Raw genomic sequence first — 19753 nt, 5'->3', positions numbered from 1 at the left:
AAATGCAGTAATCTCTCTCTGGTAAACTCCAGCTGAATCTTGGGTGCATTTTACCAACATTTGTATTGATTTTTCTACATATGAGTTGTAAGTTTTGTAGACACACATGAAATTGCTCTTTATCTGTGCTGCAGTGATGGTGGGGAAAGGCAGACAGAGAGATTCTGCTAATTACACATAGTTGTAATGAAGAGCTTTTCTAGTTTCATGGCCTGGAGTTTCTAGTTCATTTTAATAGAGCAAGTTATACTAATTAGGTATAAGTAAAGGGCAATCTTTCTCTTTACTGATTTGTCATTGTGTTAATACAGCTATTCAGTGCCATTTTGCAGCTATTCTCATCACAAAGAATAGATTTAGGGTTTGTCTTCTATTTTAAAGGGAAAAAAAGTATGCCAAACTTCTCCAACAATCTGGAATTTTATTCCATCCATATACATGCATAGTAACAACATTTGTTGAGAAATTATTTCTATCAGAAGTAGAACATTATCTTTGTGATCACCAGGTGCAGTATTGCTACTCTTATATTTAAATAGATCTTATATATGAATTAAATTCATACTTGCAGCATTGAGTTTAGGGTTTCGATTTAGACTGTGCCTTTCAAAAGATAAAACTGATTAATACTACCTCATTACTTACAATACTGCTTCCAGTAATTTTGTTCATTCTTTACAAAGTATTGCATTTAACAGCAAAGGTTTAAAAATTGAGACAGAGCTGCATCAGCGAAAGAAAATACAAGTACTATACAAGAAAAAAATTGCCATCTTCATTTAACATACAGGTTTAGGATTAAGAAAATGGACAGAAACATACAGCTACATACAAATGCAAAGCCTAGTGACTAAGAGACTGTATCTGCTAAAATATAAAGTGCAAACGGAGCCTGATTATCCAAGAATTGAAATCTTAAGGCGAACTTATATCATGTGTATTTAGAACATCTTTGCAAGTTATATTTTAGCGTATACATATTATCTGCAACAGCATATAAGAAAAAATCAAGATACACAAGTGCTTTTGAAGCTATTTCTAAAATGCTTTTCTGTATTGTTTGTGACTATTTTCTTTAAAAGCTACTATACAGTGCAAACCATATGTGCTACACAATAACTATACAATAACATTACAAATGACTTTAATATAAAGTTTTTAAATAAAAAATAACATAACCACAGCTATGAATACTGCTGGTAAAATAAATTAATTTTGTTTTGAAAATGGCACCAATAATACACTTTACTAATGGACTGTAATGAAATTACACCTTAAGTCTTCAACTCAGCCATAATGAATTATCTCCTGATTGCCCAGATGTAATTCAAACAGCTTATTATTTTTTTTTCTGGACTGGTTAGAACAACATACTAAACACTGATACCAAAGGTGACTGATGTTTATTTAGTTAGTTCATTTGACATGTTCCGCTGCATGTGATGAGCAATAAAACTTCTTGTGAGTTATAAAGTTTGAAAGGTTGTTGAACTGGATATCACACAGCCGGCAATATTTCCCACTGGTTGGAGCCTGGGCAGTACCATTCACACCTTTTGCTATACCAGACAACTGTTCCTCTGCTGAGGGAATTCCTGGTGACACATTCTCATTGGCAGCTAATGGGTTCTCAGAGATCCATGAAGGAGATTTGTGGCCATCTTCATGCTGAGGATTCTGAGAAATGTTCTCTTGCTGTGGGTTGGCAGTGGGTCTCTCATCTTGTTTCAGTCCACCATTCACTATTACCATTCCTCTATTTTTGGGCAACAATGGCAGAGAATCTTTCTTCAGCGCAGCACACCCATTTGAGGAAGCCTGGCCTTTAGGAGATTCATTTTCCGCATTTGTGCTTTGCTCAATGTCAGTGTTATGGATAACAAGAGAGCCAGAAATGTAATCACTTGGCTTTATTCCATAATATGGAGAAAGCTGGTCGGCTCCCTTTGCTTTCTTTATTGCTCCAGGGTAAAGGCATTGTGGAAGAAACAAATGTCTGTTTTCTTCTTTTGTAGCAATGAGCTGAGCGGCTTCGCTAAAGACCTTCAGGCCTTGCAGCGTTGCTAAGTGGGATGAAAATAAGTTTCCATTGGGGGAAGGCTGCTTCAGATTCCCATTTTTCTCACATTTTATTATGCTTCTTTCATAGCTGACATCAGGGCTGTTTCGTTCACTTTCTGGATTCGGAAACACTTTGCCGTCCAGTTGACCCAGGTCATTACGCTGATGTGCAGTAACTGGGCAGAAATTCTGCTTGTGGGCCAGATAGTTTTCTACCTTATTGAAACTGATCTTGCACACAGTGCACTCGTGATAGTCCAGCAGCCTTTTGGGAGACGTGGTCGTCCGCTCAGACTGAGATAAACACTTTTTGCTAAGATCTATGGGTACGTCCATCTCTAGGCAGGAAACATTGGAATGAGTAGTGTCACATTTGGAAACTGGAACACACTTGTTGATCGTCAGAGAAGTTTCCAAGTGCTTAGAGACAATTCCTGGAAAGATATCACATCTTGGGTGGTAGCACTCTCCTAGCCCTTCTGTGGGTTCTTGAGTGGAGGTACAAGGATTATTGAGGTTGGCTACCTCAAGAAATCTCTGCTGAACCAGTGGAGGCCTTTGTTCCTGCTCAGGTAGGCACATCTCATACATCTTTCTGCGCTTGCGTGTGCGCATGGTTCTCTGCATGGCAGGCACTTTGCTGGAAGCAGACCTCTTTAGTGGAGGGTCGTGGCGTGTAGCACAATAATACTGTTTGTGGACCATATACGTCTCGTGCCGGCTGAAGGTAATGTTGCAAGCTTCACAGGTAGTCTTATTTGGGTCACTTTCCCCATCCACTAAGGGGACACTGGGATTTTTCACATCAACAGGCTTTCCATTAATTTTGTCATCACTGCTACTGGAAGTAGAAAGCTTCTTAGTTTGAGTGGAAAAGTCCTTGTCATGGCCCTTCCCATTTGGCCCAATTAAATCTAAGACAGTGGAAGAATTGATGCAAGATGTTTGAAGAAGTGGATTCTCAGGATCAGCAGAATGAGCAGCTGGGTTGAGAAGGTTTATGGAGGTTTGGCCAGTGTTGGGACTCAAAGCTTCAGGCATCTTTTCTGACATACTAGGGAACTCTGGGGACTTGGCCATCTGCTGCCATCGGCTGCTGCAATAATGCTTTTTGTGCACTAGATAATTATCCAAATTATTGAATGTTATGTTACACTCAAAACAAGTAGCCCCCTTGGGCATCAAGGGGCTGTAAATGACAGGGGGGTAGCTACTGCTGCCATGCCTCAGTCGCCGATGCACCAGTTCAGACATCTTCGCTAAGATCTCTGAAGCTTGAGGGACCATGGTGATATCTTGGGGGAAAGAAAACTGAGATAGGAAAGGACCTACAGGGAAAGAAGGACCAAGATTAGGCTGAACTGGCGATGAGGCAAGTCTTGGGCTAGAGGGCTCAGATTTTATTTTTGTGTAAGAAAAGCTTTGTTTATTTGTTGTAGGCTGTATCTCTGGTCTCTGGCTCGTGAGAAAGAGCTGAGTCTTTTTCTCACACTTGTCCAGCTCTGTGTCAGAGCTTGCATCTTTAGTTTGCATGGCCTTTTGGCTCTGGGGAAGTTCGCTTCTGGTCAACAAATCTGTGGCTGGCTGTAAGCTGTCTTCGGTTCCACTTGGAGAGTGTTCCATGTCACTTTCTCTGGGAATTTTGCCACTAGGGACGTGGAGCTCCTGGTGCTGCAATAACTCCCTCTGAGTCTGGAAGCCAAAATGGCAGTGATTACATCGGAAGGCAGCTTGAGTGAGATGGGAGAACAGGTGTTGGTGAAAGTTGATCACAGAATCAGCAGTGTAGCTACAGACGGTGCATTTTAGACTAGCCCCAGGGGACAGGAATTCTTCCATTTTCACTCCTAGAGAGACAAACAAAATAAGAACAATGAAACATGGGTGTTGGTTTTTGAATGATGGGGACCTTAACTAATGACCTAATGTTTGCAACACAATAGGAGTGAAATCTTTCAGAATCTCATTTGTGATATTAACTGTTTTCTTGTGACATCTCTTACTGTGTATGATAACAGTAATAGCACTTTATAGTTTTCAAAGTACTTTCATGAATACATGGCATCAACGTGGAATAAGTGTCACTCTCTCCATTTTACAGATAAGAAAACACACTGAAGGAGGCTAAGGAAATTGATTATGGTAATGAAGCTATTAAGTGATGAAGCCATGCCTAAGCCTTGGATTTTATAATTATTAATCCAATAACCTTCTTACTATAACATTAGGATCTCCATTAGAAAGAAGTGAGCATTCATTAGGGTTGCTATTGAAAACCAATGCAAATCAAATAAAACTCTCAATGCACTACATAAAAGTTCTATTCTAAAGACACCAAATAGGAACCATTTTGTAAAGTAATAACTTCTTAATTTATATTTAATATATATTTAAAATTTTATGCATTAGTTTTACTAAATATAGTTTATCTCTATCCAGGGCTGATATTTAGCTAGGCTAATACAGTCTGCCAGTACACTAATATAGTCACTTCAGATTGGTATCCATGCTGACTGATCACTGCCTATTTCTAGTCCATGATTAAATATTTTGAATATCACCATTGACTGTGGTGGGTAAGTGTCACTAAAGTTGACTCTAGCTCGCATTGGTCAGCATATGGTAAAATCAGGCTTTTTGTACTCTGTACTAAAATAAGAACTGTCTTTTATATTTATAAGCCAACAACATGGCAGAGGTACCTAGTCCTGTAGTCATAAAAGGGGCTTCCTATCCTTGTCTCCTTTTTCCTTAATTAATTCAATATTTATTTTTCCATGTAGCTGAAGGGGCTCCTGTATTCTGTTTTATTTGTTTAGCATATGACTTTACTAACCATCTGAGATAACCAATTTGTTTCTGCTTCCCCTGCTTTATCATCTACGTGAAGATAGCTCATTTGTAGGGTGAGGAAAGAGGATGAGTAGAAGGGAAATCCCTACTTTTACAAAAAGGGTCGAAGACAGAAGCTTGTACTAGAGTACTGGAGGTTAGAGCAGTATTTTAAAACTCAACATGTATTTCTATTTTAAAATTATCTAATCCAGGCAAAGACAGCTAAGAACGTCACCCAGAGGTGTCCTACAAGGTTCATATTACAGGTACTAAAGAATTACTATTCTCAGTCCCTAGTTTGTTCCATGCAAGAATGTACCTAAAATTATTTAAAGTTAATAGAATTCTGTACATTTGATTAAATTCATTTTTTAAAATATGATAATTAGAATGCTATGAAATGAAACTAAAAATAGCTGGCACACAATTCCAAATTAAATGGGAATAGTTGCCACCTTGGTATTCAAAGAGGGCCTTAAAAAGCTTATTTTATAGCCTATTTTTTCTTAAGGAATTTTAAAACATAGTACTAAAAGTAGCTTTATGTCATAAAAGCCAGCTAAGCTGTTTTGATGCATATTTTGGAAGTCAAGAATATTTTACAGATCCATATTTAAAAGTAAGCATCCCTGAAGTATAATTTTAATCAGATCTATCAATATGGTAGCTTTATTTCAATTCAGTAAACACATATATTACGTACCTCTTATTTCTTCCCTACCATATAGGAAACACTATGGTCAGCTTCCAAAGATTGTTTGACACTAAAGCAATACATGACAATATTCGAAGAGTATTGAGACTTTCTTTTGAAAATAATATGCTTTCTAAAACCTCAGTCCTATGATCAGAGCACTGAATTTGTCAGAAAAGAATTCAGACCCAAGTCCTTCGAGTAAAATATGCTGAGTGTAAGTGGCTTAAGATCACACTGGTTGGCCCGGAAAGTTCAATTTTGATGTTTTAGATAGATACAGATAGACAGATATAGATAGATGTACATATATAATGCATGTACATATTTATAAAAATAATAGAGTCTTCTGGAACAACAGAAGAAACAAAAGGGGCATTTACCACTGTGTGAATTCAGGTGCATTTCTAGAGCTCGAGCATTTGAAAAGCTCTTGGTGCATTGCGGGAAGGGGCACAGGCTGGAAATCTGATGGGCACTGTCTTCATTTTCCTCTGACACTGGAGCAGCTTCTCTTTGCCTCCCACTGCAGTAGTACATCAAATGAGCTTGCAGATTCCGCTCACTCCGATACCAGATGCCACAGGACTTGCAAGGGAATATATCCTCTGCAGGTAAAAACACAGAGACACATTTGCTGCTATCCGTTTGAAACCAAATGGGAGTAAAACAGCATTTAGTTCAATTTTTCTCAGACTTGCTCTCAGGTTCTGAATTGGGCAATCAGACAGGGATGGGTACAGTCTTTGGTGTTGTCCTACAGCACAGGACGTGGCTTTTAGAGAAATTTTATAGTCTGTAATTTAACTTCCCACAGACTCTAGAAAGAGGAGACTCCAACATTAAAACGCAAGACATTTATTTTATTTTTTGAGACAGATTCTCACTCTGTTACCCAGGCTGCAGTGCAGTGGCGTGATCTCAGCTCACTGCAACCTCTGCCTCCTGGGTTCAAGCAGTTCTCCCGCCTCAGCATCCCAAGTAGCTGGGATTACAGGTGAGCACCACCATACCTGGCTAATTTTTGCATTTTTAGTAGAGACAGGGTTTCTCAATGTTGGCCAGGCTGGTCTCAAACTCCTTACCACAAGTGATCCACCCGCGCTGACCTCCTGTAGTGCTGGGATTACAGGTGAGAGCTGCTGTGCCCAGTCTAAGATATTGATTTTAAATTGTATTTAGAGTTAGAAAAAATATACGTTTATAGTGATGTAAATTAACTTATCTGATGATTAAAAGGTAAGGATGTGATGGCTGAACTAATATTAGCCTTGATGCTATCCCCTGACATCACTTTTTTTTTTAACACAGTAATTATGGAGTGGCTACTATGTGCCCATCTCTGTTGGGCTAGGTATAAAACAAAATGAAGGATGAAACAGCTGGCCTTAGGATTCCTACAGTCTCCTTGAGTTGATGAACATGTGGTCAGCTAATTACATTACAGACTAATTACTGTTCTGATTGAGGTATCTGAGGAATGCCCCGGAGCCTGGAAAAGAGGCTGATGACAGGAGTGGAGGGTGGAGGAGATTAGAGATGGGCTTAGAGGAAAGATAATGAGCTCAACCTGAAGTTTGGTGTGAAGGATAAAATTAAGCTAGTTAGGTGGAGAAGAGGGGTTGGGGCATCCTGATCAAGGTAACAGCACAGGTAAAGCCATGGGAGCCTGAGAGAAGGGCTGGGAAACTGGGAGGCTGTTCTGTATGATAGGAATGGGGGAGAAGGGGCTGTAGGAGGCAGGGATAGAGTGTGAAAGAACTGCACACTCCCAACGAGTTTTAGAGTTTGTCTTAAGGATTATGAAGCATCACTGAATCATTTTAAGCACTGAAATAATCAGATACTATGGAATCATAGCAGTGGAGTCTAGTTTTGAAGGTACTGAATATAGAAGAAAGACTTTTGACTAGTGGGAGGCAACTGCAGTACTCTAAGTGAATCACAATGGGGTCTGAACTGCAGCTGATACGAGTACCGTATTTATCAAGTCATGCTATGATGTGTCATTTTCATGTGTTCGCTTGTGGTACATTTCTCTATGTTTTTTCCCCCCTTCATACATTTATACGTGAGGAAATGGGTTAGGTAACTTGCCCATCCATGGTCACAACAGTGGTTGAAATGGGATTGGAATCTGGTCTTAATCATTCTTCCATAATGCCTCCATGGCAAGGGTGGCAGAGAGGAAGAATTATGCTGAGAAAGTAGAACTGACTAGAAGTTATGAAAAATGCTTCACGATTAGATTCTAGAATGGATGAATAAGACTCTGCTTTGCTCCCAAGCTTCTGTGTCAGTAATGGTTTCACATCTACAAAGGGAACAGGATATGGAGAGCTGATGTCTTCAGGCTAGGGCATGTATAGTGTGACCAAATCTGACCTTGTATTGTGCAAACCCAGCACTTTCTCAACTTAGAGAAAGGGGTCACCATCCACAGGGATGCCAGATAAAAATGTACAGTGGGACTAAGCCAGGCAAACTGTGGCACATGTTCATGTTAGACATGTGGAATCTAATATTTCTATAATAAGAATATGGGATAAGTGGCAACATAGGCTTAAAATGCTGCAGAAATGGCTGAGCTTATAATTTGTGAACTGTTTTTTATGCTTGTTGGTAGCATCCCTGGTAGTAAAGGAGATGGCTCAGGGAGAGCGTGTGAAAGGCGATAAGGAGAAAAACTAATGATCAAATTCTAGTGAAAGGGAAGTAAGGATAGCAAGTGTAATACAAAGTTTCAAATTAACATTTAATTTTAAAATTATGTACTACTGTGTATTATTTAACCCCTGCCTCCCAAGTTCCTTTCATTTACACTATTCATGAGGCTACACAGTTTAGTAAAGTGTCCATTTAAGCAGGATGAATTTAATTCACTAATTTCAGAATGAAAGCAAAAGCTGTCTGCATCTATGCTGAATTATGTGAAATAAATAGTTGTCTTGCTATAGAAAGCAAACAGAGTACACTCTCCACTATAATTAGAATTAACGTCCATACATTGGAGCTTCTCAATAACATCAGATACTCCTAGAGTCTTTGGTAATAAAATCCTTTTACTTCAAATTCAGGTTGGATCCATGTTACTTCAGGTTCCTCACTATCAGAATCAAAGTAAAGATCCAAGAAAGAAAATAAGCACATTTACCTTAAGGAAATCCAATAATACTAGCTTAGATGGGAAGTACTATATCCATTGATTGAATGCACAGTAATTTCAGAATCATCTGATAATTTCTTTAAAGGATGATATTATAGCAATCTAATTATAGTTGAATATTTTATATTTTAATATAAAGACATCATTGCATTTTCAGATTTCTCTTCTGCCTCATTCAGAGCCTCAGAGATTTTAAAGTATATTTTTGACTAGATGGAATTTTTTGCTTACCTGCTAACTTCAGAATCTATTTTATTTGTAAGATATGTCTGCTACTGTTTTTTCATAGAGCTAGATAAAAGCAGATCTGTCTAGAACACAGATTTTGGGACCCCAGACCACTGATTTTCTATCATATGAAGTATCCCTGTGACACAAGAATATAAACTAAGTTCAATTTCTTTTTTACAAAATAAAACCACAAGGGTAAATTTGCCAGGGCCTACTTAAACATTCTCCATATAAGTATTCTAAGTTGATAATGCATTTACTTTACCATTTTGCATTAGCAGATATCTTGATTTATCCAGGATACACTTCCTTTTCATTAGTATATATAATCAAACTTTGATTTTGTATTCCGTTTCTTTTTTTCAAGTTTTTAACTCTATGGCCCTTAAAGAATACCAAAATTTTTCTATTATTATGGAAGCATTAATGAAAGGTGCTCACCTTCTCACAGCTAAGTAGCCTTGAATATTCAACTCATGTAGAATATCAGGGGTGTGTGTGTGTGTGTGTGACATTCAGGAATCTGATTTGAAATGGCTGGAGTTAGGGTCTTTCTATACTCCCAGGAGAAGTGACCACACACACACACACACACACACGATGATAAAGTGAAACCACAACACTAAAGGAAAAGGTCTGTTTCTAGTTGGTTGTCAGTAGGCATTTTCTTTTTCTCCCATAAATTCCCATCACCTCTATAAAGCTGGGCTACACAGCACTGAGCACTTACTATTGACAATAGCTGTGGGCAAAATAGAAGCCATGGCAGCTTGCTGAGGAAGCAGCTGAATTGAGTCCAGCAGGCGTGCAGGGTACATCCCTTCTGTGAGAGTCATCTGACTGGCAGCTTGTAGCCTTGAGTCAAAATCCACCACAAAGGCAATTAGCTCTTCACCCTCAGAGATGGCCTTCGTAGTTGTACACCAAAGCTGACCCCCTATTAAGAAGAAAGAAGAAAAAGATAAAATTGACATAAGATGCTTGAGTCTGTTGTACACTAGATTGATGTCCATAGCTGCTTCTCATGTTTTTCGTACCAGTTTCTACTGGAGTGAAGTGTTTGATCAAGGCCACAGCTGTGCTCCTCTTGCCTCCTGTGTGGAAAATTGTACTCCCTGCATTAAATGAACAGTTTAGTGACCAGAAGTAGGAGTAGACTAAGAAAGTACAGTATAAACATAATTTGTAGAAATTTTTTCAGTTGTTTGCTTTCCAGGGCTTGCCTAAATCAGTAACCACACGATTACATTGGCACCATACCTAAAAACCAGCATGGTAGGGACCTAACTGCTGAAATTTATTTCATGTGAGCCTTTGAAGTTATTCTTTATTAAAGTAAGAAGTTATTTATCTCTCTCCTTTTTCTCTCTCTCTCCCCCAAATACTTCCATCATATCAATACTAGATGCCAAAACTACAGAACAAGTAAACAAAAAGTCTGAAAATCTAGAAAATTAAAATGAAATTCAGGTGGTTGTACTCTGCTATGTCTGCTGCCATTTTTTTTTTTTTGGCTGAATGATCTTTACTTATATAATATTCCGTATAATGTAGCTTCTTTATCTCCATTTACCCTGACTGAACTTCCTGAAATGAAGATATGCCAAAAATCCTTTCAAAAAGGCTTATTTAAATAAAGATTTGTTTAAATGAAAAGAAATGTCCCTTCAAACACTAAGATATACTCTGGCACTGCACTTCAGTGATCACATGTGGTGCATTAAAAAGAAAAATTAACTATGCAAGTACATCTTCTAATGTATTGGAATGTGATAGCGAATGCTCATTTATTTAAGATGTTTAGACAGGCAAAGCACTTATATTTTGTTATCTACACTCTCAGGCCTAGATACATATCCTATATAGTTATGCCTGAAATAATGTAGCATACTTGATATGTTATAAAGCTCTTTTTTTAATTGTGTATATACTGGAAGGCTATGTACTGCACTCATTAAGCAGGCAAAAATTGTACCCATTTTGATAAGTCATATTGCTCTGTTTATCTTTCAACATAACTGTCTTTTCAACTGCACTTCATTTTTTCCACCCTTAGAGCTCATGGATTTTAAACAACTTGTGGTAAAAAAATCTGGTGGAAAAGATAACAGCATGTGATATGGCAGAGTTACACAGAAGAATCAGAACATTGTTTTAGAGAAACCTTGGGCAATTAATTAAACCAGCTGATTAAGTTTTAAAGGTAAGGAGACAAAATACCATCTGTGACAGTATATGTTTGTTAAAAAATGAAGCTAAGACTACAGACCCCAAATTTGTGTGAAAGTTTCAAAGTAACAAACAAATATACTAAAATGCCAGAAAACAACTTTTTTTTCACTTTGTCACAAATGTATCCGAAAGCATTCAAGTTTGCCACAGTTGAATAAAACAGATTCATTTTGCTTTGACTGACTTATTTTCAAATAATAGAAGCTAAATCGTATCATGGTGAAATCAGAGGAGCGGTGAAAGTGTGAGTGGTGGTATTTCTGCTGTTCTTCCCCCTAGAAGGCTTCTGTGATTAGCTTCTATGCCTTCTCTGATGGGCATAGGGATCCAAACTACTTGCAACTGTAGACAAGGTAATCATTTAATCATTTGCACCTTATCTTTCCTCTGGAATACAGTTTATTGAGGCTGTGTAATCGAGAGATATGGGAGACACAGCAAGAAACCACAATTCAGGTTTGGTTCATATGATCTCTTGGAGTCACTAGATTTCAGTCATTAATTTTACATTATTGGTAAGGCCAGCTATGTGTACCTTTCACAAAAGTAAGGGAAGAGTTGGACTCAGGTGCCCAAGAGAAATTGAGGTCTTAGAGAAGATGCCCAGCCACAAATAATCTTTATCACTGCAGTAAGCTATGCAGTAGGACGACTCCGAGTGTTTATGCTCAAATTTTGAACCAAAAGACTTAATAAATAAGTAAAATTAAATTTAAAAATTCTAACAACTTCAAATAAAAGTGAACAAAAATTCATTTGTACGCATCATTAAATGACCTGGCAGTTGTAATATATATTTGTGTTGTCAGAAGTACCCAATAATGTTTTAAATTTTATAATCTTTATCACTTTATCTCACTTAATGGTTTAGTCAGAACATATCATTCCAAAAGGCTAAATAAGACTGAAAATGTACTGTTGGACTTAAGAGGAAGTCAGTTAATTTTGGATTTAGTCTTTCAAATCGTTCACTAATCAGCTATTCATTGAAATCTCTGCTGTGTGCTAGGCTGGGCGCTATGGCTTCCCATGTAGTTCCACAATTAGAATACACACATATATGCAAATATATTACAATATCACATTAAGGGTATCATCCCCTAATGCTAAAGAAAATGTGAGAGGAATGAGTAACTGACACTTCTTGGATAAGTTAGGCAAGCTATCCAAGGTGACATTTTTATTAGCTCATGAAGAGCAAATAGAGGTAAAATAGCAAAAGCATGTGTAGGCAGGACCATAAATGAGCATGTGTGAAGGTTTAGAATTATAGAAAAGTTACCCCAGCAAGTAGTTGGGACTACCGGCATGACCACCACTCTGGGCTAATTTTTAAAAATTAATTAATTTTTGTAGAGATGGAGTCTCACTATGTTTTCCAGGCTTGTCTAGAACGCCTGGGCTCAACAAATCCTCTCACCTTGGCCTCCCAAAGTGCTAGGATTGCAGGTGTGAGCCATGGTGTCCAGCCAGGAGTATTTTCTTTGGGCCTGATAAACGGTGTATGTAATTAATCTTTTAAATCTTGTCAATTACTCTATGAAGTAGGTAATATTTCCCTCACTTTAGACTTGAGAAAACTAAAGCTTAGAGAGGATAACTAAGTTTCTCAAAGCTGTACACAGGGTCAGTGACCGAATTGTGACCTACACTTTTGTCTGTCCAACTGCAAAGTCCCAAGTGTGTGTGTGTGTGTGTGTGTGTGTGTGTGTGTGTTGTGTGTATGTGTATATATGTGCATGCATAGAAATAATGGATTCTGTTTTGAAAATGTAAAGTTTGGGGTACCTGACAGACTTCTGGTGAATTTATCTAGGAAGAAGATGGAACTTAGAGAAGACATACAAGCAAGAAGAAGAAATATATATATATTTTGGAAGTGATCACCACATTCTAATTGATCATGGATGCTCTCTGCATTCATGTGGTAACCCAGAGAGAGTATGGAGTGAAAAGAGGCTCACCAAAGAAACAGGGTATCTCAACATTTAGGATGTGCACAGAGAATATGAGATCATTAAAATGTACCAAGAGCTTGCATTTGAAAAAGCTAGAGGGAAATCAAGAGAATGTTACCACAAAAATCAAGGGTTGGATTTTTAAAAAAACTGTTTGGCTTAGTTTTTAGATGGTGAATCTAGAACAAACTTGAGGTAGTCATTTATAGAAGTGATTACCAAGATATTGTAACGTAACTTCAATTACTGGTGCTAATAAAATTTTCAGTGTAATCACTCTTGGGGGATGTTTAGGCAATGGAACCAGACTTCCTGGGTGCAAATCTTGGCTCTGCCACTTATTATGTGTGTGACTTAGGTAGAATGCTTAGGTGACAACTTCTATCAGTTTCATCATTCCTGAAAATGTGAAAGATGATAAATAGTACTGAACTCATGATGTCATTATGAGGATTAAATGAGCTAATATGTGTTAAAGCTTAAGAACAGCACTTGACATATAATCATATAATAAATAACATATAATAAATGTTTATATAATTGTTAGCCATTATAGTTTTGGTTTTGTCCACTTGGGGTTATTATTCTCATTTCTTACTGCCCTCCTAAATCGAAGAGGAAAGAAATATCACCAGAAAGAAAAGGCCCACCTATGACTTCAATGGGCAGAACTGTCTGCATTTCGCTAGAGGCAGTTAACTCATTTTAGAAAAGAAGGAATAAGGTTGCATTTGTTCATGGATCAGTTAGAAATAGAAATAGTTTCTAGCAATCTATGTAGAGCTGAAGGAGCAGGAGAACCAGTTTCATACTTTACTATTATTTCAGAGCTGAGATAAATATAACTCACTTTAATTTACAATTGTGTGGAGGGTACTATTATATATGTAAATTAAGAAGCAATCCAGGCACATGAAAATGCTGTCATGTTGATATCTAGCTATGCTGATATCTTTTACCAATTGACCTCATGCTTAACATAAACAAGTCATAGGGTCTTACATTTGGGTTTAAAATGAGAGCACCGGTATCAAAAACAAACAAACAAAAACCAGAAAATTACAAGTGTTGCTAAGGCTGTAGAAAAGTTGGAACCCTAGTGCACTGTTGCAGGGAATGTAAAATTGTACAAAATGATGAGTTATCCAAAAATTAAGACTAGAATTACCTATGATTTCAGCAATTCTACTTTATAGATACATACTCGAAAGAAAGGAAAGCAGAATCTCAAAGAGATATTTAAACAGCCAGATTCATAGCAGCATTGTTCATAACAGCTAAAACATGGAAGCAACCCACGGAAGTATCCACTGACAGAGGAATGGATGAGAAAAATAAATGTGATCCACACATACAACTGAATATTATTCTGCCTTGAAAAGAAAGGAAATTCTGACGTAAGCTACAACATGGATGAAGCTTGAGGACACTGTACTAAATGAAATAAGCCAATCACAAAAAGATAAATACTGTATGATTCCACTTATATGAAGTACTTAGGGGATCCCAAATCACAGAGACGGAAAGTAGAATGGTGGTTTCCAGGGGCTGGGGATGGGGGGATGAGGATTTAGGTTTAGTGTGAATAAGGTGACGAGTTTAGAGATGGATGTGGTGATAGTTACACAACAATGTGAATACTACTGAACTGTACACTTGAAAATGGCTAACATACTACATTTTATATGTATTTTATCAGAATTTTGAAAATTGGGGAAAAATGAGGGTACATTTTTTTCACTAGAAAACATCCTCTGTGAATCTAGAACGATGGCATAAAACTTTTTAGCCATAGCTAAGAATAAGAATATAACTTTTATAAAGTGGCTTCATATGATTTTAGGAAACCCCCCCCCAAAAAAAAGAAAAAGAAAAACACAAAAAATACAGAGTATAAGGTATTTTTCCTTCTCAACTTTCCTAGAAAAACTATTTAATCCAATTTGAAAGTCAAGTACCTAGTGAGATGAAGTTGCTGCTAAGATGGAGTTCACTTTATTTGGGCATTTTAAGTCTTTTCATTTGAATGAACTCAGGAGACTTATGTAGATCTGAACACTTTTGAACAATTTAATTCCTGTTCAATTGATTGATCTGAGTTTCTGCCTGTTTCCAGGGCCAGTGGAGTGTTACTGTCATCTCCATATAGCAGTGAAATTTAAGATAGCTAAACATAAGTTTTCTGTGGCTTTCATAAGAAGCAATATGCTCACTGTGCCCCAAATTTAAACCAAGTGGATTTTCAATACACAAATCCACATTAATGGCATATTAATATGAAAACAAATGGAATTCTGTAAAAGTGTTAGGTGGACATATGGCAATGTAAATATATGCTCCATATTGTTGGGTTTTGCATCCTTGGATTCAACCAAAGTCAGATAATTATAGCCCCAAATTACAATAATGAAGAATACAAGTAAAAAACCAATAAAGTTCTATATCAAGTACTCGAGCACCCTCAGATTTTGGTGTCCAAGGGAGGTCCTGGAACCAACCCACAATGAATACTGAGGGACAACTGTATAAGCTACCAATGAACCTCTTCACAGAACTGGAAAAAAACACCTTAAACTTCATATGGAACCAAAGAGAGCACACATAGCCAAGACAATCCTAAGCAAAAAGAACAAAGTGGGAGGCATCACACTACCTGACTTCAAACTATACTACAAGACTACAGTAATCAAAACAGCATAGTACTGGTATCAAAACAGAGATGTAGACTAATGGAACAGAACGAGGCCTTGGAGGCAATGCCACACATCTACAAACATCTGATCTTTGATGAACCTGACAAAAACAAGCAATGGGGAAAGGATTCCCTGTTTAATAAATGGTGTTGGGAAAACTGGCTAGCAGTGTGCAGAAAGCAGAAACTGGACCCCTTCCTGACACCTTACACTAATATTAACTCCAGATAAAGACTTAAACATAAGACCTAACACCATAAAAACCGTAGAGGAAAACCTAGGCAAAACCATTCAGGGCATAGGCATAGGCAAGGACTTCATGATTAAAACACCAAAAGCATTGGCAACAAAGCCAAAATAGACAAATGGGATCTAATTGAACTCCAGAGCTTCTGTACATCAAAAGAAACAATCATTAGAGTGAATCAGTGACCAATAGAATGGAAATTTTTGCAATCTATCCATCTGACAAAGGGCTAATATCCAGAACCTACAAAGAACTAAAACAGATTTACAAGAAAACAATAAACCCATTCAAAAGTGGGCAAAGGATATGAACAGACACTTTTCAAAAGAAATATATGAGGCCAACAAACACATGAAAAAATGCTCATCATCACTGGTCATTAGAGAAATGCAAATCAAATCCACATTGAGATATTTCACACCAGTTAGAATGGTGATCATTAAAAAATCTGGAGACAACAGATGCTGGAGAGCATGTGGAGAAATAGGAACACTTTTACACTGCTGGTGGAAATGTAAATTAGTTCAACCATTGTGGAAGATAGTGTGGCAATTCCTCAAGGACCTAGAAACAGAAATTCCATTTGACCCAGCAAACCAATTACTGGGGTATATATCCAAAGGATTATAACTCATTCTATTGTAAAGACACATGCACATGTATGTTCATTGCAGCAATGTTTGCAATAGCAAAGACCTGGAACCAACCCTCAAATGCCCATCGATGATAGACTGGACAAAGAAAATGTGGCACATACACACCATGGAATACTATGCAGCCATAAAAAACGATGAGTTTGTGTCCTTTGTAGGGATATAGATGAATCTGGAAACCATCATTCTCAGCAAACTGACACAAGAAGAGAAAATCAAAACAGCATGTTCTCACTCATAGGCGGGTGTTGAACAATGAGAACACATGGACACAGGGAGGGGAGCATCACACACTGGGGTCTGTTGGTGGGGGCTGGGGAGGGACAGTAGGGAGTGGGGAGGTTGGGGAAGGATAATATGGGGAGAAATGCCATATATAGATGACGGGGGGATGGAGGCAGCAAACTGCATTGCCACGTGTGTACCTATGCAACGATCCTGCATGATCTGCACATGTACCCCAGAACCTAAAGTACAATTTTAAAAAAATGGAATTCTGTAAAAGTGTTGGGTGGACATATGGTGATGTAAATATATGCTCCACATTGTTGGGTTTTGCATCCTTGGATTCAACCAAAGTCATAAAATACTCCAAAATTACAATAATGAAGAATAATACAAATAAAAAAACCAATCAAGTTCTATATCAAGTACTCAAGCACCCTCAGATTTTGGTGTCCAAGGGAGATCCTGAATCAATCCACAACTAATACTGAGGGACAACTCTATGCTTCATTAATAAAACTTTTACTGCTTTCTTTACACTGCCATTCCAGGGTAAATGTTCTTATTTTAAGGAATTACACGCTTAATGAAGTGCAGCTGGCACCTGAAATCACAAAAATTTATTTGTCCTTAACTCAAAGATGAACTATAAAGAGCACTTTATTGGTAAGAAAGTTTAGTTTAGTCCTGACTTTGTTATTAGTTACTGTGTGAGCTTGGAAAATCACTTTACCTACATCATTTCAAATGACAGTCTTAGACTAGATACTTATCATCCAGTTGTGAGCATCTTTTTAATGCTTCTATCATCAATGTACTAATAATAGTAATCACACATTTATGACGTGGTTACTATGTGCTACACACCTGCACTGTGCTAAAAGCTTTGCATGAATTATCTTATTGATTTCTCCCAAGAAAGCAGTGAGGTGGCTTTTATTGACTCTCATTTTACTGTGGGATCATGAGGCTGGACATGTAAGTTGTTCCAAGTTACACAGCTAGAGGGGAACTGGAGGATGAGAAGGAAATATGGGAGATGGGATTTAAATAAGGCAGTTTGGCTCTAGATTTTGTATGAAAAACGAGGTGTCCTAAGCCATGGTGCCATCTAGTGTTCACTCTGCAACACTCTTACTTTCATTACTAAGTGAATAATTAGCACAGTTATCTCTCTGAATCAACAATATGGGTGAAGCAGCATTAGGCAGGTTACACATTAGAGTTTTTAAATGCATAGCTACAATATGGAGAATAAGATTTATATGTGTGGTGTGGAAGTGACTTCAAGTTATTTTATTTTTGAGACAGGGTCTCTGTCACCAGGCTGGAGTGCAGTGGCAATCACGGCTCAGCTCACTGCAACCTCCATCTCCCGGTTCAGGTGATCCCCACTCCAGCCACCGAGTCGCTGCAATTACAGGCATGTGCTACCACTCCCAGCTAACTTTTGTATTTTTAGTAGAGATTGGGTTTCGCCATGTTGCCCAGCCTGGTCTCAAGCTTCTGAGCTCAAGGGATCCTCCTGCTTCAGCCTCCCAAAGTGCTGGGATTACAGGTGGAGCTACCATGCCTGGCCGACTCCAAGTTATCTTGTAATGTGACTAACCTCATTAAAACAGCCAACACTTAGAAAGCACTTACTATGTGCCAGGCACTGTTCTAAGCACTTCACATACATTAAGCTCAATTGTTAATATAAAATACAAATGCAGCACTTTCCCAATTGTTTAGTTAAATTGAAAGTTTAGCTGGACATTAAAAGGGGCATAAGATTCTACTTAATCATTAAGCACTGACTCCCGATCTTGACTGCACGATATAGTCCCAAGGGGAAGTTGGAACCAACACTGATTTTGGGCCCTATCCAAGAGCCATCAAATCAGTCTCTGGGACTGAAGTTTGGGCTTCAGTATTTTTTAGAAGCTCTCTGGAGGGCTTAGTTTGCTTCCATAGCCAAGAATATCTGCCACAGGAGTAAACTATCTGCACTTTATGTAGTGTAGAAAGAGTTAAACTCTATAAACAAAAAAGTCTCTTGATGATCAAAAATTTCACAAGAGTGTTCAGACAATTCAGTAGAGATGATGTCCATTATGAATCTCAGAAAATGACAATTGAAAATAGCTTTAGATGTTCCCTTTTCCTGCAATGTTGGAAGAATGTAGGAATGATGCGTGAAATGGTGAAGGAAGTGGATAAACAATGATGTAATGACTGAGCATCATCTTTCAACTGAATAAGCCAGTCAGGAACTTGGTAAATTTGTTGATTATATTTAGTTTTACAATGTTTAATTTTTTATTTTGAAGGGTTGTATTTTATTATTAGGAATCATCAATAGTAATGCATTCTCCAAAACTGTGGAAAGATCATATTGTGCAAACCAGAGCAAAAAAATCACATTCCTCCTGCATGGGCATGAAATCTTTATCAAATGACATCAGGCACAGAAGCAGCTATCTGATACCTTCCTCGCTTCCACCAAATGGAAAGGTTATTTTAGGATTCTCTCTTTGTCTGTCTCTTATGCTGCAAACACAGTCACTCTCCTCAGTCTTCATATTCACATACCACTCCCTTCACAAATAAAGGACAAATACTTATTCAAGGTTCCATGAAAACTAATAACTACTAAGACCTTGACATTCTTGAAAAAGCATATATTTGCTGTTCTAAGTAATGTTTCTGATGAAGGTTCTTGTACAACCAGATATGGTTTTTAACAGGAAGCTTATAAATTTTTCTTATAATTGCT

At 37.7% G+C, this 19753-nt stretch overlaps 1 protein-coding gene across 1 annotated transcript in view; it reads right to left on the bottom strand.

Annotated features, from left to right (window-relative positions):
* Window positions 1–401: 401 nt before the first annotated feature.
* Window positions 402–19753, bottom strand: part of ZFPM2 (zinc finger protein, FOG family member 2) — a 466965-nt gene continuing 447613 nt past the window's right edge. The window contains exons 6-8 of the mRNA XM_017528980.2: window positions 9718–9924; window positions 5974–6198; window positions 402–3908 (exon numbers count right to left, since the gene is read on the bottom strand). Coding sequence (XP_017384469.1) covers window positions 1417–3908; window positions 5974–6198; window positions 9718–9924 — 2924 coding nt within the window. The 3' untranslated portion in view covers window positions 402–1416. The remainder of the gene's footprint in view (window positions 3909–5973; window positions 6199–9717; window positions 9925–19753) is intronic.

Source organism: Cebus imitator, unplaced genomic scaffold (assembly GCF_001604975.1).
Source record: "Cebus imitator isolate Cc_AM_T3 unplaced genomic scaffold, Cebus_imitator-1.0 Scaffold56, whole genome shotgun sequence".
Lineage (NCBI taxonomy): Eukaryota > Metazoa > Chordata > Mammalia > Primates > Cebidae > Cebus > Cebus imitator.
Note: the sequence above shows the minus strand (reverse complement) of the source record. Positions and strands in the feature narration are given on the sequence as shown.